This window comes from Pholcus phalangioides, unplaced genomic scaffold (genome assembly GCF_987345545.1).
Source record: "Pholcus phalangioides strain wild (caught in Gottingen) unplaced genomic scaffold, Ppha-v1.0 ptg000007l_1, whole genome shotgun sequence".
In the NCBI taxonomy this organism is placed as follows: Eukaryota; Metazoa; Arthropoda; class Arachnida; order Araneae; family Pholcidae; genus Pholcus; species Pholcus phalangioides.
The window spans coordinates 6,692,688-6,717,100 of NW_028301600.1; the positions used below are offsets into that span (position 1 = coordinate 6,692,688).

Here is a 24,413-nt window from a genome sequence, read left to right on the forward strand (position 1 = left end):
TCTGAAAAAAGATTCTACATTCCGCATCAGTCTTTTTTAATTCGCTGTACTGTCTTAAGAACATATCTCCACGCAAAACTTCTGGATTGGACCGAAAAATATTTATCGTTCACATCTGACGAAATACAGTTATTGGATTGTTCGAAATCTTTTAGTTAAGTTAGGCCCCTTTTATACATGGAGCGGATGCGGACACGGGGCCGGATCCACATGCCGTTTCACACGAGCAAATCTTTAGACCTATTTTATTTTCACCTAGTGAACGCTATACGTGGATAGCGAGTTGTTTAATAAAAGTACTTACTTGTTTTTAGATTTTATTCACGGTTTTCTCTGCTAATCACTCAGTCCAGTGCGCTCTTAGTTTGAAATTTTGCATGAAAACTTTTTTCTATTTTTTTTTTTTTGCAATTTTCGTAATTATTTTTCTCCTTCACCCCTGATTCAGAGTGCTCATAGGCAGCCTAGAGACATTCTTTGGTGGTTTAGTCCTAGAGCCCCATAGAATATGGGTATAAAGATGATTTCAGTTCGATCCTCACAAGCAGTCGACGGGAGAAAATGTCTTCAAATATGTTCAAAAGATTTTGAAAAAAAAAATCGAAGATCTGACTTTTCTGGAAAATATGAAAGAAAAATTCCAAAAACACATCCAATGATGTTCCAAAAAAAAAAATAAATAAATCAGGAGATATCAAAGACTTTGCAAGTAGAAAAAAGGGGAGCGATGGACACTTTTTCAAAATGTCAATGCTTAGAAATATTCACATCACAATTCTGTCTGTCTATGCAACCAATAAGCTCGAATGTAACCGATAAATTTATTGGTTGCATTTTTCAAGTTTTATAAAATAACTTTCATAAACCTTTTAGAGTGAAATCCCATCCTTAGATTAGATACTTCTGAAATATAAAATTTCATATTTTTTTTTTAGTTTATATAGACTCAGTATCGAGTAACATATATTTGTAGGTATCGGGGATGCCCTAAGCACTATTCAAGTACTTAGGGTCTTCAAACGTCTTAATCCGGCCCTGAGTGAACGTTGGCGCATTTTGGCCTTATTGGTCCTTGCGCCATTAAACCCAAAATCCAATCCAATCCTGAGTGAACGCCGTACGTGGATAACGTTGTTTAATAAAAGTATTTAGTTTCAAAAGTTAAAAAAGTTAAAAGATTAAAAATTTAAAAAATAAACAAAAATAAATATTTAAAATAATTTTAAATATTTATATATTTTTTAATAATTTTTAAAATTAAAAAAAAATTAAAAATGTTTAAATTAAATTTAAAAGTTATTAAAGTGTTTGGCCAATTATGTATAATTATCGTAATGAATTACAGAGCGGCTTATAATTTTACATGTTATACATAGATCGCAAATTTTATAGTTTTTTTCTTTAAGAAATAAAATTTCATTCCCAATAACAGCCACTTCCCAATATAGCGGCTACATTTTCATAGTCCCGTCAGTGGCCGTTGTTGGCACAGGTTTTATTGCATAAAATTGTAAAGTACGGACAAAAGGCAGTTAAAGTTGCTATATCTCCTTTATATCAACGGAGGGATAGACGTATGTGGGTACATCTATTGATAAACAGGGACCTTCATAGGGATAAGGATATTTATATCAAATAATTAAAAAAATTCCTTGCAAAATCATCTTTAAAAGTAACCAAAGATGCGGGCGAATTTACCCGGACCCGCGTCGTGTGAATAGCTCCATATAACCTAATGTACAAAACCTGTATGTGCGGATGCGGAGCCCGCACTTAGGTTTCGGCACATGCGGACGCCATCCGAACCCGCACGAACACTTCGAAGTTGTGGGCGCATTCCGCATCGTTTGAAAGGCTCCGTATGTACCAATAGTTAAAACATCTTCTGGACCCGCGTCCGCATCCGCTCCGTGTGAAAGGGCCCTTAGTTGTACGTGGAGTGCGTACATAAAGGATTAAATGTTTTCCACGTAAATGAATTTTCAACACGGTTTCTTCTAACCCAAAGGAACGGTAAGCAACACTGAAAATAATATACATTTTTGATAAATTTTATCTTGAGCATTTTTAGTTAACTGTAATAAATCTACTGCTGAAGAGTTGAATTGTGTTTCCAGGGCGATAACTGCGGGGGCGGGGGGAATATGAGCAGTTGGGGTCTGGTGCCCCTGGTGGTGGACCAAAGGGGGCACAAATTTGACACTTTAATCTCTCCTTCAATGTTTTAAGGGTGAACCGAAATGCTTTCTTGTCCCCACTGACCAAGCATTCAGTTGCGGCCCTGTGTGTTTCATAAAGTGTAAAACGTTTATTTTTAATAGGCCATATCTACAAATTAACAGAATTGTCAAGAAGCTAGTGCTTAGTTGAATAGGTGGAGTGAACATAAATATTTGAATTATTTTAGTTCCATTTTGTAGGCCGATGCTTTGGCCAAGGCCAATGAAAATAGTTATTCAGTATTATTATTTCCATTTACCAGGGCCGTAGAGTGCTTTCTTGGGGCCCGGGGACAGACTTTTCTTTGGGGGGTCCCTCTTATTATTATGCTAAACAAATGTAAACATTTGTGGGGGCCTCCATTCGGCTTGGGGCCCAGGGGCAGTGCCCCGGTTGCCCGAGCCTATTTACGGCCATAAATATTACTGGCCGTAAAAACCCTTTTTGCGGCATAGACGAGATGTGTCTAGTAAATCTCTCTCTTTCCCCTTATTTTAACATTGACGAGCCCAGACATTTTGAAATGTTGAAAAAATTTCCATTTATTTGACGGGCAGTAAGAATCTGGAATAAATAAGTAACTTGAATTAGGTCTTTATTTTTCATTCAATTTGAATTCATTCATTAACTAGTGGGCCACCATAAGTTCAGGACGTGAAACCTTTTTTTTTGCAACGGCAAATCACTGTTTCAAAATCAAGTCAATAAAATTTGTTTTTCAAATTTTGAAGCATAAAATGTGCAGTGATCTCTCATTTAAGTGTCGGCGCAAGGAACAAGAAAAAAAAAGCCGCATAAGTGAGAGAAGCGTATAATATGGAATAGCATATCTTTCACCGGGAGTGCAGAAAATCCTCTTATAACCGAGAGAACCGTATAAGTGAGAGGGTGTATAGGTGAGAGATCACTATACCTAGCTCAAATTGTTTGAAGGATTGTTCTATATACATTGAAATTGCTCCGAAAGGAAAAAAAATCAATTTTTCTATAGTTAAGTAAATTTTTCTAAATAATTTTTTTAATAAAATTACATTCTTTCCAACAATATTGCAGAATAGTTTACGTGGCGATAATTCTTCTAATTAATGGGAATATTATAGTGTAATAGTCTAATTATAATAATTTATTAACCGTACCCATTACTAAATGTATTTTAGGCTAAAATAATTGTTGGTAATTACAAATACAAATACAAATACAAATACAAATACAAATACAAATACAACGCCACAACAGGCAAAATGCCCAACGAGGTGGCTGATAAAAAGATGCCCATAAAAATATGGTTGTCATATGTTTCAAAAATACAGCAACCCAATTAAAAATGCAATTAACACAAATTACAAACAATATATACACAAACTATTCGCGAACTATAATTCGCGAGATACATTCACCCCCTCCCAGACACATTGACCTGTTTTGGAGTCAAACCTTAGGTGAGAAGAGAACAAATTATTTCTACTAATCAATGTATTAATTAAAATTTTTTGAAATAACAAATTAATTTAACACGTAATTATTAATCATATTAGTCAATAAATTTTAATATTAATAACACTGTAATATACTAATAATTTATCTGTTATTAAATACCTCTGAATTTACTTCAATTGCTACTGTTTGCGACAACCGAACCGCGGGAAATTCTCGCTTTCCCTGAGAAAAACGTAGGAAACTTTGACACTGAATACCGACCATCAGGGCCGCAACTAGATGCTTGATCAGCCGAGGCAAGCACACATTTTATCACCCCCATTTAATTGTTCAACGAGACGTTAAAAGAGAGGGGAAATTTGTGTCACCTTCTGGTCTGGGGCAAGAGACCCGCTTGTTCCCCTCACCCCCATTTACGGCCCTGCGACCATGGACCACCGGAAACTTCAATACGATAAAATGATTTACTGCACAGCCCTTTTGTGTGCTACACAGAAAATAGCTTAGCGGCAACTTAATAAACACTTTCGAAAGGTAGATAGCGCAAAATGCCAATGTTTATAAAACGCGCTCGAAATAACAAATCTGTTGAAGAATTTAAAAATATATAGCAGGGGAATTTCGAGCGAAATATAAAAAAAATATCTCTGTATATATAAAGTATATATACAGTATATATATATTTATATATACTGGTTTCAAATTCTATAAAACAATATCGTTATATAGGGGATTTATTGTAGTAAAGGATATATATCGCTGTATCGATAGTTTAACATTATTCTAGGCAATTCCAAACTAGTTTTAAAAAATATCATTGTAGAGGTATTTAATCATTTAGTGTCACATTGTAGCGAGGTTTACTGTATATACAAACTCCGTAGCGTACGTAGGATTTTCTCATCGGTGGAAGGGGGGGGGGGAGCATTTACACAGCATTTTTCTTCAACTGCAAAAATAAACCATAATCTCGGCTCCGGCCCCGTGAAAAATTCTGGCCTGGGGGCCCGGCACTAGCATATGGGGGCCATCAGCTCAACAATGTCCAAAATATCTTGCGGCCACATGTGTTTTATCTCGTATTATTATGTCTTTTATACTGGGTGCATAACTTATAGCACGCACCGCAAATTATTGGCGAACCGTTGATCCTAGAGGCATACTTCCAATTAGAAAAATATCTAGTGTTTAGACCTCAGATACGTCATTCATACTGCAAGAGAGTGTATAGTTATTGAAATAAAAAAAATTAACTTTTTATACGGACACCCTGTCCGAAAAAACCCATTAAAAAGTTGTTGTCCTGTCTCTTCTGAGAATAAAAAAAAATTCCGCGTTTCCAAGTGCAGCATTCGCTAAGATATTCGAATTCTAAAATCGGAGAAAATGTGGGAAAGAACCACATAAACACTAACGAACAATGCTTGTTCCCTCATTTATGTGGTTCTTTTCCCACATTATCTCCGATTTTCTTTTGTTGGGCTCAGGAAAGATAGGGCGCAACATCTTTTTTAATTGGTTTTTTCGGACAAGGTGTTCGTATAAAAAGTTCATTGTTTTAATTTTAATAACTATACGACCCCTTGCAACATGAATAACGTATCTGAGGTCTGCTTGTTATTTGTATAGTTTTTCTAACTGGAAGTATGCCTCTAAGATCAACGGTTCGCCAGTAATTTGTGGTTCGTGCTGTTAGCTATGCACCTTGTATAATTTATGTCTTGATTAATATTAATTATTAGTGACTACTATATAAGATATTGATTTGAGATTGGACAGAGAGATTTACGTGAATGCGAAGTTGCCTTTGATTCATTTACAGTATGTGTCCCATTGTTGAGGAATGTTTATCTCGTACGAAATTTCAAATTTTTCAAATTTATTTCACCTACACGTTACACAAGTACGGGAATTACTATAATATTGATGTTATTTCATTTTGACTTCAGTTTGTTTATTTTGTTATCATACAAACGTGTTATGCTAAAACACTTCGCTTAAATAGCATCAGACACGCGTCTTCGCTCATTCGCATAATGCTTTGGATTATTCTCGAAATCATCTAACAGCAGAAAATAATCGTATACCAATTTGTGGAAAACCCCTTATTATTCAGTTATTTAGAGCAAGTTTCGAAATTACAGCTCACAATATCACGTATATCTTTCTCACTTTTCCTGAAATTCAGCAGGAATTTTCATATCGGTTGCACTATATATCTGGCAATCAAATTATGAAAAATAAAAGTTGTATTTCTTGCGTATGCGCAATTAATATAATCATTTACTAAAAATACTCATATCTCGTTGAACAATAGTTTATCATACTTCAAATTTCTACACAGTATGTCCCATGTATAGCGTCATCTTTTCTGTAAACTTCGTAAATATTGGTTGAAAACTCAGCATGTTATAAGCAAAAATCATGCGATGAAAATTGGAATTTTTATAGAAAATATTTTTATTTTCTTGAATATACTCGCAATCCTCACGAAAATGCACAGAAACATTACACAATGTTAGTACAATTTTTTTTTAAAGTTGCAAGTCCTTCGCAGCTTTTTCTGATACAGGGTTGATCAAAAACATTTTTTTCTTATTTAATTTTTGTCGGGCCCCTAAATGCACTCTTAACTAAATTTTAACTGGAAATGGTGTGTACTAACATAGGGTATATATGACCGAAATTTCAGAGCGATTCGTCTAGTTTTTAGCATTTTTCTAGGAATTCGAGAAAATGTCTAAACTCTCTAAAAAAGGACACAGACTTTTTGGGGAATATAGTGTATGTTTCAATCAAGCCCAATCTTTTGTAATCATTAGAATTAATGATTATGAATCCTTTTCATAATCATTAGGCCATTTTTGGTGTAGTTTCCGATACTTTCCACGCAACGGCAGTAACCTGCAACCCAGTGATAAGCCGGAATTAGGTTCGGTAGTTTGGTTTGTCGCATGTGCCCCTCATGGCAATGCTCGCCACATACAGCAAGGTCTTCTCGAAAATGCCTGCATCATGTCGAGACTCTTCTATAGCCAGATCACACACCGGGCTTATGAAAATGTAAATCAACAATCGAGCATGTATGGGACCAGCTAAGCCAACTAGAGGTGCGAGTGGCGATGTGATAAGATGTTCACCATGTCTATTGCTAGGTTTCTAGGTTCGATCCCGATGGTTGGCAAAAATAAGTTCATTCCCCATCGAATTTGAGAAAACCATTAATATAGAGAGATAAGATAGAGCCTTCTCAATATTCCCTCGCTGAAAGTTTGCTCCGTGCTCAAGACGGTTATAGAAGTATAACATGACTCTTTCTCTGGAGAGAAAGATTTCCGACCTAACTTCAATAGGTTGTGAATTGCTGTATGGCAATATGACCGGAGTTGATGCGCGGTGAAAGAAAGTTGAGACAACTACTTCAAAAACACTAGAGTTGGTAGTTAGCGGTCCAAGCATGGTCAAGGTCTTTTTGGTAGGAAATGCATGGATACACACCCCCTGTCCCACCCCTAAGGGTGCACAGGCATAGATAGGAGATATTTTGCAGGAAAGCAAAATCAATGTCGGTAAAGTTTGCACAATGTCTATCCATATTCAGGTACTCAGACCTTCAGTTCCGCGAACTACGTGGCCGCAGAAGGCACCGATTTTTAGGGCGATTTTTTAGGGCGTCTATTGAAGGGAGCGATCACTAAAATATTATCACTAAAATATTATTCGCTTACACTTGAAAAATGTCCAGAACCGGCCCTGTCCATATTATATATACACTGAAACCTCGATATATCAATACTCTGCGAACCAAGGAAAAATATCGTTGTAGAGGAGGTTATCATTATATCGAAAGGTAGCAATATCATCAGGTGCCACCAAATTTATGCCGTTGTTGGCATCTCGACTTAATATTGGCGTTGTTAGTACCACCATAAAATGCATTTAAAAGTATTTATTCAAGCCAAAAAAAATCTAGTTGATTAACTGATGAATACAGTGTGATTCAAAACTTAACGTATAAACTTTTAGGGGAGGTAGAAAACACAAAAACAAAACAGAATCACATAGGAATGTATGACTGAAAACCTCAACCTGATCAGCTGTAGGATAAACGAAGATGCAGAAAGGACAAGCCAATAATGGGTAGAAAAACTCTTTACTTAGCGATACTTCACACGAGGACAGTACATATAAACATTAAGTTTCACAACAAGTGCTCAAAGTTCTTGCCATCCCATCCACAGTTGTGCACGCTTCACAACGGCAACGCATTGATTGTCGAACCCTTTCAAAAATACCAGGCATTTCGCGGACGTTTGCAGCTGCGACGGAGATTCTTGCAACGAGGTCGGTGTCAAAGTCAACGGGCGTCTCGTAGACCATGGCTTTCAGGGTCCCCCACAAGAAGAAATCCAGACTAAATATCGCTAAATAAAGAGTTTTTCCACCCATTTTGGCTTGTCATTTCTACATTTTTGTTTATCCCCCAGTTGATCAGGTTGGGGTTTCCGGTCATACATTCCTGTGTGATTCTGTTTTATTTTTGTGTTTTCTACCTCCACCTAAAAGTTTGTACGGTGAGTTTTGAATCACTACGTATAATTCACAATTAGTTTTATAACCTGTGTAAAGTATTTTACCGCATACCACTTGTGTGTACACTTGTGTCTACACAGGAAGTAGCTTATGGCAACTTCATTATCACTTTCTAAGGGTAGATGTTATTATTAAATGCCCTCGAAAGAACAAACACTGGTGAGGAATCTAAAAATATATTAAAAGTGATCTAGAGTGAAAAACGAAGAATATTGTAAATGAAATTATTGAAAATGAAGAATATTGTAGAGTGGCTTGAAATATCCTAAAAAAATATCGTTATAGCGAGGTTTCACTGTATATGCTGGAGAAATAATAAACCGTTGATAGAGTCACTTGTTTTGCAAGCTTCGGGTAAGAAGGTTTAATGCATCTGACTTGGTGTACAAATTGTCAAAGATGGTTTTCCCACATTCTTTTATAACATCAATAATGATACCAGCACATAAAATTAATAGGATCACTTTATCAACTTACCCACTCTTATCCGACCAGCCGTGTCTGCTATACTACCACGAACCACCTTTTCTACTACAGCCCTCATTCTTCCAGTGTCTGTGAGTTTACCGCCTACAACCCTGAGACCTAGCATAGAGGCACTTGATGATGTATCCATCAAATCTTTGAATGGTTTTTTCAATACCATATGTCCAATTACGTGGAGGCCATCTTTTGATGGGCGCCACGTCACAGGATACTGTGAAAAATGAAACCAATCTTTATCTAACGAATCTTTTATATATTAACTGACATTTAAGGCAACTGACTACGTGCGGGGTACGTAGTCAGTTACGTTTTAAAAAAGCGTGGATTAAAAAAAAAACATGTATGGTTTTAATCATAATACTGTATAAAGCAAAGAAATCCAGTGAAATTTCTGAAATATTTTTATAACTTTGTGATATATTTTATATTATGTTATTAATATTAGTTTATTTTCAGAAAATGAATCTTCAAAAAACGCGTTTGAAAACTGTTTGTTGCCTTTGAAACCATTGTTAAAAAAAATTTAAATCAGGCATAACTTCCTTTTTACTTATTGCATGTATAAGAATAAAACAGTGTTGGATTCTGTGTAAAACATTTATTCAAATAAATTTATAAAACCACTTTCAACAATTTAAAAAAAAATTCGTCATTTGAACGCTGCCAGTTGTCTTAAATAAAACGAAAAAAAGCGGAGATATCTCTTCAAACAAAACAAAAAAAATACCTTCAACAGAAGAAAGTAGAAATTTTTTCTAATAGGAGATCAAAAAAATATTTGCTCAACAGAAATAGTCTAGAAATTCTAATATTAAACAGAAAAGTTTTGATTCAAGGCTCAAAATCAATATAGATAAATTTTCTATATGAAGTATCGATATAAAGGCTGTTGCAAAACTAATGTAACAAACAGGGTGATAGAACACATCTAAACAAGCATTTCTTGTCAGACAATGTGTGGTTGAATGTGAAGCGTTGGGTGTCACAGTAATTAGATGCATTAATGACACATTAACATCACTAATTGTGGAGGGATCATCGGTGGAAGAGGTCTTAAGATGGCTACACAAAAAGAGTCGAAACATACTTAGTTATTTCACGTTTAACGGCAATAAAAATGTACTCGATCCGTTATCCTGGAACCGCATGCGTCTTCGGATGGTTGATGGCACCGTCCTGCAACAAATCGATTAAAAAATGCATGATACTTGGTTCCTGTGAAGTGCATTATTCACTTTTCATACGCCTCCTTTCTACTGCGCCTCTCTCAATTTCACTTAACGTTCTATGACGAAAAATAATTGTTCTAGTATGTTCTGTCACCCTCTGAAGTTTGTTGCATTAGTTTCGAAACACACTGTATAGCTCTACTTGATGAAAAAAAAAAGAATCCTACTTCTAAAAAAAATCATCTTGCAGTGTCACATAACTGAGAGTCAGACTATTTTCGTAGTTTTTTGATCAGATGGAAAATAATTACTGACAATGATGGAGAAAACACTGAGCGTTAAACAAAACATCATTTAAGGATATTGTTCACTTGAATCTCATGATAACTTACCGCGAGGAATTTTTTAATTTTTGCATCAAGTATTTCTTCTTTTTTCCAGTAATGACCGGTCATATCTGCATCCCCTAAGTGGAATGAGAGGAAATTGTATAAAAGGTCACATCAGATATTCTAAATATGCCCATATTTTTTTCTTTAAGCTATTTTTCAAGCACATTTGATTTCCGTCCCTGTATAATTTAGTTAGTTTTGAAGGCAGGAAAGTTATCTATGGGATTTTGACACTATACGCAAATGATTTTCCACACAAAAAATTTTGAAGGGATCGAAAGTAATGAAAGCGAGACAGTATATATATATATATATATATATATACATAACATACATTCTAAAAGAAATACCGAATTTAAAACCGTATGTATGTTGAAAAATTCAAAATTAAAACATTTAAAAAGCCAGAGTATAGCGCCCAAGGCAGCTGTATACACATAACTGGAAATTATATAAGTAAATTAGAACAAAGGAGACAAAAGAAGAAAAAGAAAAAAAAATACAGTAAAATAAATGGAACAATGAGGAGGTCGTTCTCAAGGGGGACCCCTCACATATTGTCCCAAGAAGCAAAAATGTTTCTGATGATGGTAAGTCAAAGAAAGGCATAGAATTACCATCAGTTCCCACAACATTTTTGCAAAAACAAGCTTCAGAAGTCGAAAAGCAAATATGTGTGTGTGTATATATATATATATATATTGTAAATATGTAGGATATGATGAAAAATCTCAGTCTCTATCTATGGCTTAAATTGCATGATCCGCACGCTAATGTATACGCATCTTAAAGAACGCTCGCGTTGTCGATGCAGCATGTCCTGCTAGAAAAATATACAAAGGTTTTTTTACAGCTGGCTGATGCGAAGATATATTTTGGAAAGAGAGAAAAAAAATTCAACTGCCCCTGCGGGGAATCAAACCCACATCCTTTCGCTTTCCGGATGAACGCCCTAGACCACTAGACTACCGAGGCAACAGCGAAAGTACAAGGAAAGTGAAAGGACGTGGGTTCGATTCCTCGCAGAATCAGTTGAATTTTCTCTCCAAAATATATCTTCGCATCAACCAGCTGTTAAAAACCTTTGTATGGATAGCGGAGAGTGACATCATCCTTAGAAAAATATACTCGGAGAAACGTTGTCACTTGCAAGTGCGGCTAGTCACAGAATGTCTCATTGACGTACCAAGCATCCATTATAGTAGGTTTTAAGATAGCGGTATGCCGAGTAAGTATTCGATCTCCGTGACGTATCTAGGTCAGCGGTTCACGCATAAGTCATCATCACTTTTCGCCTAAAAAAATTGTGATTCATCAGAGAAGACGATGTCACGGTGCCCAGTTTTCCACGCACGAGGTTTGATGCACCATTGTAGTGTAGCATTAAGTTGCTGATGTGTCATGGGTAACCTGAGTTGACGCGCATGTCATCCAGAGCTAAACAAACGTTGACGAATTGAGTTCGATGACATTGGTGAAAGTATTACCGTTTGCTATTTTCGCGCCCGTACTGTCGAAGAAGCGAAGTCATCCCTGAGAAGATGACGATCCTCTTATAGACATTATGAGCATATACGATGTCTACAGCACCTTATTTTCGTATCTTACGCTCTTCTTCAAATCAGTCTGAGCAGAACCGAACGAACAAAAATTATTTATCGATATATACTTTATAGTGCCCATCAGGATGGAAAATTAAAAAAAATACAACAGAGTGACATGTAACAGTCTGAACATAACCCTTTCAACCAGGAGAACGCAACTAGCCAGGGAATATCACGGTTAGAAGAATCACGTTTTCTCATGTCAAGACTGCGTCCCCTGTCTACATTGCTGATATGATCAGTGGTTGTCATACACGACGCAGAAGTATCTTAATTTGCAAAGACTAATAAAGAGCAAGCACTAAAATCTCTATCATCATTACTATGACGACAAAGAAACAAGGGCACTTAGGGGGGGTCATTCAAGTATTGCGTCAGTATCGATGGGGGAAGGTTTCGGGTTTGCTGATTTTTGATGACAAGGGAGAAGGAGGGGGGGGGGGTTTGAATGATGCTTTCGTCATCAACCACCCTTTATAAAAATATGAAATATTCTTAATGGCATCTTACTCGGTGTGCCAAAAACGAGAAAAACCTTTCGCGAGTTTGTGGGCACCTGCACTAACATTCCCCCTATTGATAAGTCCGCTACAGTCACTTTAGTGATCTCTAAATGTTCCGCGGATCCTTCATGCAATCTGGAAATGTGTCCGGGCCACTCAAGTGTTCTATAAAAGTGTCACCGCTTAAGTGATCTGCAACTGTGTCGCGCGTCACTCAAGTCATCCGTAATTATGTCGCGGATCACTTAAATAATCTGGGAATGTGCCGCGGGTAACTTAAGTGATGTAGAACTGCACTGGGGGCCGCTTGAGTGCTCTAAAACTGTGCCACACGTCACTCAAGGGATCTAAATGTGCCACGGACCGCTTAACTGTTCTGGAACTGTGTTGCAGACCGCTTAAATGCTCTCAAATTGTGCCACGGATGGCTTAAGCGATCTGTAAATGTGCCGCTTAGTTTATTTTCACAAAATTAGGTTTGAGGTGACGGGCCACATCAGATAACCCCGAGGGCCACATTTGGTTCGCAGTCCATGGGTTCAGAATATATTGCTTATAGAGGGTGGGTCGCAATGAATTTCTTAAAAAGAAATTTTGAGTTCTTAACCTTCAAATAGCATTGGAATTAGTAGGAATTTATTAATTAATATAGTTATTTTCTTCCGAAATTTAAAATTTTTTTAGAAACATTTTTTACATTAAAAAAAAATATCGTCGGAGGAGGAGAAGCCACTAGCCCCTTCCCCCCAGTGTGCGTTTCTGATCCCAATATGCATTAGGAGGTAGGGTGCAAAGCTGACGACATTTTGTTCCTGACAAGGTTCAGAGTTTGCTGACGTTTGATGAGAAAAAGGGGGGGGGGGGTCAAAAATGGCTAGAAGTCTGCTGACGTTATACTTGAACGGCCCTTTATAAGTGGATACACTTTGAGTTCTTATTTGTATAGCTTCGAAATTTATGAATGAAAAAGCTGGATAACTCTGGGTTTCCTGACTAGGAATAAAGACGTTTGCTCATTGAGTTGAATATAAAGGGTGCATAGAGCTAAGTCCACCTTGCCGCAAATTACTGGCGAACCTGATTCCAGAGACATACTTCCAATTACAAAAAGTATCCCAATAACGTGTAGTACTCAGATATAGGTTGTATAGTTAATTGAAATAAAAAAAATTAACCTGTCCTAAAAAAATCAATTAGAAAGTGTTGTTGCCCTGTCTCTCTTGAGTCCAACAAAAAATAAACACTTTTCCAAGTGCAATATTGGCTGAGACATTTGAATTCAAAAATTTGAGAAAATGTGGGAAGAACCGCATAAATGAGGGAAGGAAGCATTGGCATTAATTCAAGTGGCCATTCCCCATATTTTTACTCATTTTTGAATTCAAATATCCCAGCGAATATTACACTTGGAAACGTGATTTTTTTTTTGTTGGGCTTAGGAGAGACAGGACAACTTCTGAATTGGTTTTTTAGGACAAGGTGTGTCAGCCTAAAAAGTTAATTTTTTATTTTAATGACCATAGTACCTTTTCAAATAAGTGAAAAAGTCAATTTTGAACTTTGACAAAATAAAAGGCAAAAAATATTTGAAAAAAATCATTATCTCATCACTTTCGATTACGCACAGTGGATTCGAATGGTACTGGTTAGAAAACCTCCGATTCAATACATTATTGGCCATCTTTAGTCCAAATTGTATGCGGTTAGGCGATAATTTTATCAGGGACTACAGAATGCACACGCACACATACATTAGTAAAGTCTGGAGTTTCTGTAGATTTTATGGAAGAAAACGCTTCTGTCAGATGTGTATTTTTAACGTACGAAAATTCCTGTTAACGGACAGCCCTCAGATGTGGTCACCCCTCTTTTACGGCCAAATAATAATTTCTCCTTATATAATACAAGTATGCATTTCATCCTTTTATTAACGGTAACCCCTCTTTTACGGATGAATTTTTTTGTCCCGCCGGTGCCGGCAAAAGAGATTTAAGAGATTTTACTGTATTTCCTAAGCTTTCTCTTATTGTTTTCGAATTTGCGACCACGACACGACGGATGGTGAAATTCACTGTTATGCTTAGAGACACTCTCTCAAACATTTTTTGTTTGATGCATAGAAGCATTGTCGTCAAAGAGGGACACTTCACAAAGGAGATAAAAATGTAAAAATGGCAGAATGAACTTGTCCGGCAACAATGATTACGTACTCTGGCACAGCTTCCCTAACTTCCAGAAATATATGAAACATTGGCGGAGATAGACTTGGAAGTCTAGGGGGGCACGGTGATGATGATGTTGTCAATTCATATATACATATATACATTAAATCAGCCGACTCCACCTTTGACTCTGGGGTCCCCCGTATCTCCGCCCATGATATGAAAGAGTATCTCGAATTTCATTCGCATTCGTTGATTTTTGCCACCGTTAGGAGCTCGTGTATCGACAAAGTTATTTTATGACCAACCCGTAAGTTAGATAAATGTAGCAAAAAATCTTACCTTTTTCACTGAAACTCTCGCTTTCAGCATTTCGTTCTTCACAACTTGAACATTCTGGAGTGGATCTGATCTCATCGTCTGAGCTACTAAGAGAACGTCTTCGGACTTTTTTACCCCTTTTGTTTTTGTGAGGTTTAGGAGGTGGAGGACGTACATTTTCTGACTGATCAGAACTTAAAGAATCATTTCTCACAACGGCATCAACTTTTTTACGGTTGTTTTGACCTCTTCCTCGACCGTCCGTTGCATAAGAAGGATCCAAATGATCTTTATATACAACTGGGAACTCATTCTCCCCAATAGGGGTATAACGTCTTCTAGCGTCCGAGTGAGGATCATACGAAGTTTTCAGTTGAGTGTCCACCCATTCGTTTTCTTCATATGATGTTCTTGAGCCACGGTCTGTATAATTGCGTTGGAAATCCGTATGAGAAGATCTATCAGGTTCTGACCTTCTATCCATGGACCCTTCCCTTGACGTGTATGGTCCTCGCGATCCAAGGGATGTTTTTGGTCCAGTTAATAAAGGATCACCTCGATTTATTGTGCGGCATTCGTCTAGTGATCTTTGGCGATAATCCTTCTCGTCTTGCCAGGTGTCACGGATTCTAGAATCTTCTCTTGAGGATTTCCGTCCGTATACACCACCATTTCTATCACTTCTAGGGGTATCTCGGCCGTCAATGTGTTCGGATGAGTAAAAATCTCTACGGTCAAAGCTGCGACTGTATCCTAGTTCACCAGCGTGGTTGGGCCTCGAACTATCCTTACGTGGATGTCGTATCCTTTCTTCTTCTCGTATGCTAAATGAAAGCCTAGCATGCATTTCCCTAGAGGATTCGATGTCTCTAACAGCGTGAATTCGTTTCTGGTCCCCAATAACTATTCTATCATTCGGAGGACGTCCTTTTTCGTTGTATCTGGTATTTTCAGTCTGATTCCTCTCGGATTTTTCAGCTTTTTGAAGTTGCTCTGCCTTTTCTCTTTCTTGCGAATACTGTCGCCGAAGCTCTCTTTGACTCGTTGTCCTATGAATCTGCTGCAATGAATTACGTCTACCAATACCTCCCGGAATCGGTGTTTGATATACGTTTTCTTTACCTTCACTTCGAGCACGCTCTAACTTGGGCCGTTTATCTGAAATTGGAGAAATAGTATCTCCTTCTTCCATAGCCCTTTCTTTGGCTGCCATACCACTGTGTAACCATTGTCCAGTTTTAATGAGTAATTCTTGCTTTTTCCGACACAAAATGCACACCCAGATGACCTTGAGGGAAAAAATATGTTTTTTTTTTAAAATTGCAAAACAACACATACAAATTCATGAATACAAATAACATACAAACTAAAGACAATAGAACAAAAATAAAATATACACTCTGCAGCTCTTAGGGACACAATCGGTCCGTCCCAGAGCTTAAAATAAATATGTAATATAAAATATAATACGCGCCGGTATTTTTTATACTAAATAAATATAAAAAATAATGATATTACTATTATGAGTGTCAAATTTTTCTCAGATATGAGACAACACATTTAAAAATTTTATACATTTGACTCTTCCCTAAAAAACATTTAACAACTAAATTCAAATTTAATTTTTCCTATAACTTGTCGACAGTCATTTTGTCTTTGTTTCTGTACATCGTAATTATAAAGCATTGGCTGATTGGAGAAATTTTAAACTGAACTTTATTTGAGGTAAAATTTGAGCTGTAAACTAAGAAAAATTAAAAGGGCTTAGAAGTCTTGTTCGTTCGCTTTCAGTGTTTGAGACCCTTCATTGACAGGCTCAATATACTTTTACATGCATTATATCTCATTAGGCATGCCTGGCTTTTTAGTGGTGCGATTAAATTTTTGAAGTCGTGTTACAACATGAAATATAAGGCGATAGTCTTCATCTAACCAAATTAAGACGTACTTTTTCATTGGTATGATACCAAGTGTGTGTTTAAGTGAAGTTAAGTATGCGCAACAAATGCTTAATTACTTGGAAAAACAATCCAAGATATTTGTTGCGAGATTTAATTGTTCTGACTTTTATTAGTGACTGACTAATGTTTCGTAACGTAGCGAATCTTATAGACAAATTTTTCTCCCGTAATGATATCAATCAAATATATTCTTGGTATTATATGAATGGTATGCGCATCCCTCCTTTCGTTTCGTGAAAAAAGCTAATCAAATCTCCATCGCAAAATAACTCAGAAAAATAAAACCTCAACCCTAATCGATAGTGTAGTGTTTATTTCATTTTTTTAATAATATTTATTTCATTTGTCTGCAAATTGCATTTCATGATCCGCATTTTTCTGCATTCATCAAGCGATGTACTGTTGAGCTTTTCCTTTTGGCACTTTTCCGAGTTCAGTTAGATGCATTTTATTTTATTATATTAGTAGATGCATAGAACGTCATTTGCTGCCCACGCTTTGTCTATTGGCTGACTGAGCGTCAGTCGATGACGTATTTATCGAACACAAAGTTTACAGGGTATGAAGAGAGAGATCAAATGTCAGATAATACGTTTTGTTTGAAAAGATGAACAACTGAAAGAACTTTTCAAAGTTATCAATGTAAAACTATTTATTTGTTTAATAGGCCTTAAATACAGGATGTTCCATGAAGAGTGTCTGAAAGAAACAAAATTTCTAATTCTCTGAAATGAAAATAAATATGAATAAATAATATTAGGAACTTTTTCTGAGGATAGACTCGTTTATCCAGCCTCATCACTGCTTGGTGAAATTCAAATTGCATGAAAGTGGTGAATTCCGTAGCATACCCATAGTAAGAATAGGTGTAATGTAAAAGAGAGCATTGATTCCTCATTGAATGTAGGGCCGTTTTAAGAGCATCATGGCCCAGGGTCAAGTGATTTTTCTTTGCCCTACCTGCCAAAACCTCAATAAATTCAACTACTTCTCATTTTTCTGAGGCCACTCTTCTCTTGAGGTCCCCCCCGGGTCGTACCCGTGTGGACCCATGCGTTACACTGATTGAAGGTTGTGAGAAATCATTCCTTTCTCAAGTCACTATAAACCGTGTTTTTTTACGTTTGGTTAACTCTTGAGTTACCTTAAACCGGAGTAACTTTGGGACTGAAGGTTCAACTTTGAGGCAGCGGATTGCTACCGATAAATCGCATTGAATTGGCCGGAAATTCGAAAGCCAAAAATAACCCGCTGTCCCAAAGCTAACCGTTAATTCTAGAGGCATACTTCTAATTAGAAAAAGTTTCCCAATAACGTGTAATACTCAGATATGTCATTCATGTTGCAAGGGTTGGACAGTTTTCATGTTGCAAGGGTTGTACAGTTATTAACACAAAAAAATTACTTTTTATACGGGTTTTATTAAAAAGCTGTTTCCCTGTCTCTTCTGATGTCAACAAGAATTTCCACGTTTCTAAGTCAATATTCGCTGAGATATTTGAATTCAGAAATGAAGCAAAGTTAAAAAAAAACAGTATTAAATAGGGGTAAAACGGTTTACTCGCATTTAATGCTTTTTTCTTCCAACTATATATGTATGTATGGCTTTTATGTCTTAAGTGCTTTAATTTAATGTTTTAATTATTTTATATATATATATATATATATATATATATATGTCGAGTAGAATAAAATTAGCCAAGTAAAAAAAAGTTTTAACAATGTGTTAAAAGTATAAATACAAATATGTACATAAATAAGGAAAGTAGTTATAAATAATAAGATAGTAGATAAAAATACATGAAAATAACTCTATATATATATATATATATATATATATATATATATATATATATATATATATATATATATATATATATATATATAGAGTTATTTTCATGTATTTTTATCATTTATAACTACTTTCCTTATTTATGTACATATTTGTATTTATACTTTTAACACATTGTTAAAACTTTTTTTTACTTGGCTAATTTTATTCTACTCGACATTTTATATGCTTTTTATTCCGTTTTCCACGCCTAGCGTGAGTAAACTCGTGACCGAAGACTGTATGTAAGTAAAACAAATAAAATCATGAAAAACAGTAAATGAAACACGGGACTTACTTTATTTGATCTCAGAGATACTTTACCACCACATCGAGCGCAGCACCGGACATTGCAATAATTACAAACGTGACCAATACCATCGGCGAATTTAGTTTTAAGGCAAATTTGGCAGGTAGCGTCTAATTCGATGCCTTTCTTGCGTTGTTCTTCGTTGCGCATACGAATCGCGGTTTCTAAAATGAGCACTTCATCCTGTTTCTTCCTATGTTAGAGATACAGAAAAAAATAACCTTAAGGAACTTTTTTATGCAATTCAGTATTCTTTTTGATTCCTATAAAAATATTCACAATACGTCTTAGTTCCATCTCTGCGCATGTGCGTACAATACTCATTTAAGATATGTATTAGGACAGGGGATCATAATTTCCTACTTTTGGGGCACCCCCGTTTAATGTCAAAGCATTCAGTGGTAAGTCGTTTAAAAGGTGTTGTCTCAGTTGCTACTTTTATTATAATGTGTGATCATATGAGGAGACAAGGCCTGCACAAACAAATAAATAAATAAATAGACAGAGCAGAGCCTGGTAGTCCAATTCACTCTCGCTGCTTCAGCTTTGTAATCTTCTTGGACGGTAAAGGACTGATTGAATTCTACAAACACAGAGCCACTGTCGACATTCAAATACAATATCTAACGCCAAAACAGGCAGATTGCCCAACAAGGTGCGTAGAACAAACAAAGATCGATAAGATAAAAAATATGAATGAATATAATAGAAATCGTTATATTAAAATAAATGTCCATAATAAACATTGGACCTAATATAGCGAACCAAAATGAAAGTAATAACAAAGAAATAAAGAAACGAAAAAAACTTAAATTTTTTTTTTGAAATAATGTATCACTTTTAAAAATACTGTTGTCATCTCATCTAAGTATGTATTTTCTGGAGTTATCCCACACCACAAAGGAATTATGAACCTGTCTATAGTTATTTAGTGGGATTCAGGACAACAGCACGTAAGCCATTCGTGTATTCACAACTTTGTTAAAAAAAATTCCTGTTGCACAACAACCTGGAATTGCCCCTAACCAATCAGTGCTGACGTTCCCTTGTTGAAGCGGTGCATTATAGTCCAGAGAGAGTATATATATATATATATATCCCATTCAAAATCATAAACACTTCGACGATATCTACTCTACGCTGTTCCAAAGTAAATATATTCAAAGAATAAAGTCTTCCTCCATACCTCAAGCTTTGCATGCAAACTAGTGACCTAGTGGATTTTTCCTGCAATTCCTCAACAACATGAATAGCATTCTGAATATGTGATCCTTAAACTCGTCTGGCTTATTCGAGGAAAAGACGGACTAAAGAACAAAAAAGTGGAAGGATAACTTCGGAAGAATGCGAACTGTGTTTTAAAAGTATGAAACCGAGCACTCCATTTGCTTTCTTGACCACTGCAGAAAAATATTCAGAATGCCTAAGAACCTCGTTCATAGTGGTAATCGGTAAACCTATAGAACCATCTGGAATAATTTTTCCATTCAACTCGAAAGTGAAATGTGGGTTGTCAAAACCAAACTTAGCAATCATGCATTTTTCAACACCGAAAACCATGCTCCATTCATTTTTCTATGCTATGATTGCATTTGAATTGCTTTGATTGCATCCATGTTACTCTGGAATAGTTTTCTATTGTCAGGATTCCCGATTTCACCAATTACCTCAATGCCTTCTGTGAAAATTCGCTAGAAAACACCCGATACCTTGATCGAGTTTATCGACGAAAATCGAAAAAAAGTGAAGGACCTAGTACATTTCCTTGAGGGACTCCATTTGTGACACGCGTATGAAATCATCATCATCCAGTATTTAGCTATTTACCATTCACCATGACCTGCTGTGTCTTATCCTGCAACCATGAATCTGTCCAATCAAACATGCTGTATTTCAACCTGGTTCCATGAAAACCTACAACAATTTACCATAATGGGCCCGATCGCATACCTTTAAAAATTTCAAGTACATAATGTCTACGTTTTCCTTTTTGCCTGAAGCCTTAGTTTCATAATCCTAGACGCAAAAGAAGTTATTTACAGACGACCTCCTCTTCCTAAATCTATGTGCGATTTTCTGACACTACATCATTGTGCGCATCCACTTCACCACTTGCCGTTTGAAAAACATTTCCATTAGTTTCGGAAAGGAAATAGTTTCTTCGCCAATATTTTTAAAGATACGGACAAGGTAGCGAGTTTCCAATCCCGTGGGGCGATACCCTGATCAACTCTACTGTTAATCCCTGAAACTGCAAAAACGATTCATTGGCATATTAGTTAAGCATCGTGAGATAAATATAATCCGCTCCTGGTGCTTTGTTAGCGGTAATTTTTTTAGAAATTATAGGACTTCTTCCTTTTCACGCACACACAAATTGAATTACATTGAGTTCTTAAGTTTTTCATGATCTAATGATTCATTCTTACTCAGAATATCACTGTTCTTTTTGAAAAACCGCACTAGGTTCATTCGAAAAAAGAATATGACGTCACATAAAACAGAGGAATGTGACTCCCTAAATTTTTCATCTCTATTGAAATACTACCCAAACTGACTCTAATCGGTCTTTAAAAGTTACCGTCAACCATTGTGTCAAAAGCTCAAAGTTGATTCTAAGAAAAGAAAGAACCAATCTTTTGTTTTCGTATTTACGCACCAAAAATTTTCAGACAAAAACTAAGAACGCGATAATCATTGGTCTCCAACCAAAGCATGTTCAGCAAGTTGTTGGAATCAGTGAGATGTATAAAAAGATTCATCGCCATCATTTGCTCCAGTTTCTGTAATGGCAATGAGATCTCCAAGCCCACCACAGCAATCACAGTTTCGAAATATTTTTTTTATTACCCAGACTTCTGGCATTTATCAAAACACAGTTCGTTGCTTGTAGTTTTAGTCAAGAAGCTATACAGGTTGTCCCAAATTGTTTGCACAGCGGATATCTTTGTAACCGTTGACTTTCGTAACATACTTTCAGTTACAAAAAGTTTTCAAATGATGTGCAGTTACTTAAAATCTCAAAATTTGTTTGAGGGGTCGTATACATGAAAAAATAAAAAAATTAACTTATATACAGTGTCCCCGTGTGCTCAAAACCCCAGTTACAAAGTTTTTGTCCTGTCTTTTCTGAGGCCAACAAAAAAATTATAGTTTTACAAGTGCAATATTCACTGAGATATTCGAATTCAAAAAACAGAGAAAATTTGTGGAAAAATATGCAGAAAAAAATTCAGAAAAACCGCATTGAATGCTGTTTTTCTCATTTAACGCTGTTCGAATATCTCAGTGAATATTGCAAATACGGCCGTATTCACCAACACAGTTTAAACTACAATCGAAGGTTAAATGATTAGCGATCGACACGGATTGGTTAAAATCCTCAATTTAACCAATCCGTTTCGATCTTCAATCCTTCCACCTGCGATTGCAGTTTAAACTGTGTTGGTGAATACTGCCGTTAGAAACCTGGAATTGTTTTGTTGGCCTCAGAAGAGATGGGCAACAACTTTCTAATTGGGTTTTCGAGCGCACGGGGACTGTATAAAAAGCTAATTTCTTCATTTTTTTCATGTATAGGACCCCTCAAACAAATTTTGAGATTTTAAGTATTTGCACGTCATTTTAAAACTTTTAGTAATTGAAAGTATGTTTCAAAAGTCAACGGTTACGAAGATATCCGTTGTGCAAACAATTTGGGACATCCTGTATAAGTTGGTTTTAACTTTTTGGATTGGATTTTGGTTTTTTGGCACAAGAACCAATTAGGTCAAAATGCGCTAAAACAAATGACCATATAAAAATAAGATAATTTTTTTTTCTTATACGACGGAAGTACAGGGTGGGCAAAAAGTCCACAGAAACTTCAAAAATGAATAAAAACCGGAAAAAAACCGAAATAAAAAACGGTTTGCAGGTTTAGCATCGCTAGGTCACGGGAATTTTTTCAAGGCAGGAAAAAAAACAGGCGATAGGTGACGCTAGTACGAGCGACTTCAGTGGATATATGCAAATGAGACGGTTATAAGAACTTGCACTCCTAATCCACAATCAGTTCACCGTTGTAAACCGTGTATGTGGACCTGCTGGATTTGTGACTCGCCTGCAATGTGTCGCCTGTGATGCTGTAATAGGCGATTTGGAGGCATTCTGTTCGTTATTTGCGTATCTTTCCTTTGACTTGTGTGCGTCAACGCTAACTATCGACTGTTTTTTGAATTTTTCTTTTCTGTCTTAAAAAAATTCCCGTGACTTAGCGATGCTGACCCTGCAAACCGTTTTTTATTTTTTTTCCGGTTTTTATTCATTTTTAAAGTTTCTATGGACTTTTTTCCCACCCTGTAGAAGCACATGATAAAAAAAACAGTGGTGCGTGAAACCATTTTTTTTTAATCATATGTGCTTCCTCGATATAAAAAAAAACAACAACTTTTATTTCATTTTAACTTTTTTCCCTTCTATACTGTTACACGATCATCACTAACTAATAAATATTCTTATCCTTTTGGTCCGGAAGTAAGAACCTAACCTTAGCCTGTGATAACGAGGTGAGCTTCATCTCAACGAAGCTATCTATAAGTGAAGATAGGAAGCTGAAAAACACCCCGACAGAAAAACCAATGTCCTTTCAAGATTTCAAGACTGTAGGAAGACAATGAATCTTCTACTCTTATTTCTTCTGCTTCCCCGGACATAGTAATGAAATCATTGCCTCACTGAACCCCCCCCCCCCAATGAAAGGATTTAACTAATTAGGCTATTTATACTCAAAGACTCAGGGGTCGCTCCTACCTTACCTGATTTGTTTCGACCTAAAAAACTACCTTACCTTGTAACTTACACCTGCGAAAAAATTTGGAACGTTAACCATTCTCCCCTTCAGGAAGACGACTGTGCTCAAAACTTCGGAAATCCCTATAAGTACTTTTCCTCAGTTCCCTAAGCATAGACTGACTGATAATTACCCCTGCAACGTACTCTGTCATCACCCCCAGTAATTTCATCTGCAACCACCTATTCAGTCTCTGAGAAATCGCTGTTTGTGAAAATTTCCACTTCATCGACCGGAGGCTCTGGTAACCCTGGACCCTAAAAAAATTTAACTCCCTCCCCTAACGTCTCGTCTCAATCTAGCTTCAACTTAGCCTCACCCATACAGGGTGATTCAGAAAAGAAGGGAAAAAATTTTAGAGGTGATGGTATACACACCAATACAAACAATTGTCATCAGAGAATGCATGGTCTAACATGAAACACGAAAGTGCCAGCGCGTTTCGAAACGGCCGCTCCGCAAACGTTAAAACGTCATTCCTGTTGAAATTTATCTGGAGAAAAAGAACACCACGCATGCAAATGTAACCCGGGGAAGAAGAAGAAACCGTACGCAAATCTGCGTCATAGTGAATAAAAGGCGCGGACACCAGC

General features: G+C 36.4%; 1 protein-coding gene across 1 annotated transcript in view; it reads right to left on the minus strand.

Annotated features, from left to right (window-relative positions):
* LOC149084851 (regulating synaptic membrane exocytosis protein 2-like) overlaps nt 1-19,170 on the minus strand; it is a 229,740-nt gene extending 210,570 nt beyond the window's left edge. Inside the window, exons 1-4 of the mRNA XM_089232581.1 lie at nt 18,978-19,170; nt 14,909-16,175; nt 10,298-10,371; nt 8,728-8,947 (exon numbers count right to left, since the gene is read on the minus strand). Coding sequence (XP_089088707.1) covers nt 8,728-8,947; nt 10,298-10,371; nt 14,909-16,175; nt 18,978-19,139 — 1,723 coding nt within the window. The 5' untranslated portion in view covers nt 19,140-19,170. The remainder of the gene's footprint in view (nt 1-8,727; nt 8,948-10,297; nt 10,372-14,908; nt 16,176-18,977) is intronic.
* Nucleotides 19,171-24,413: the final 5,243 nt, after the last annotated feature.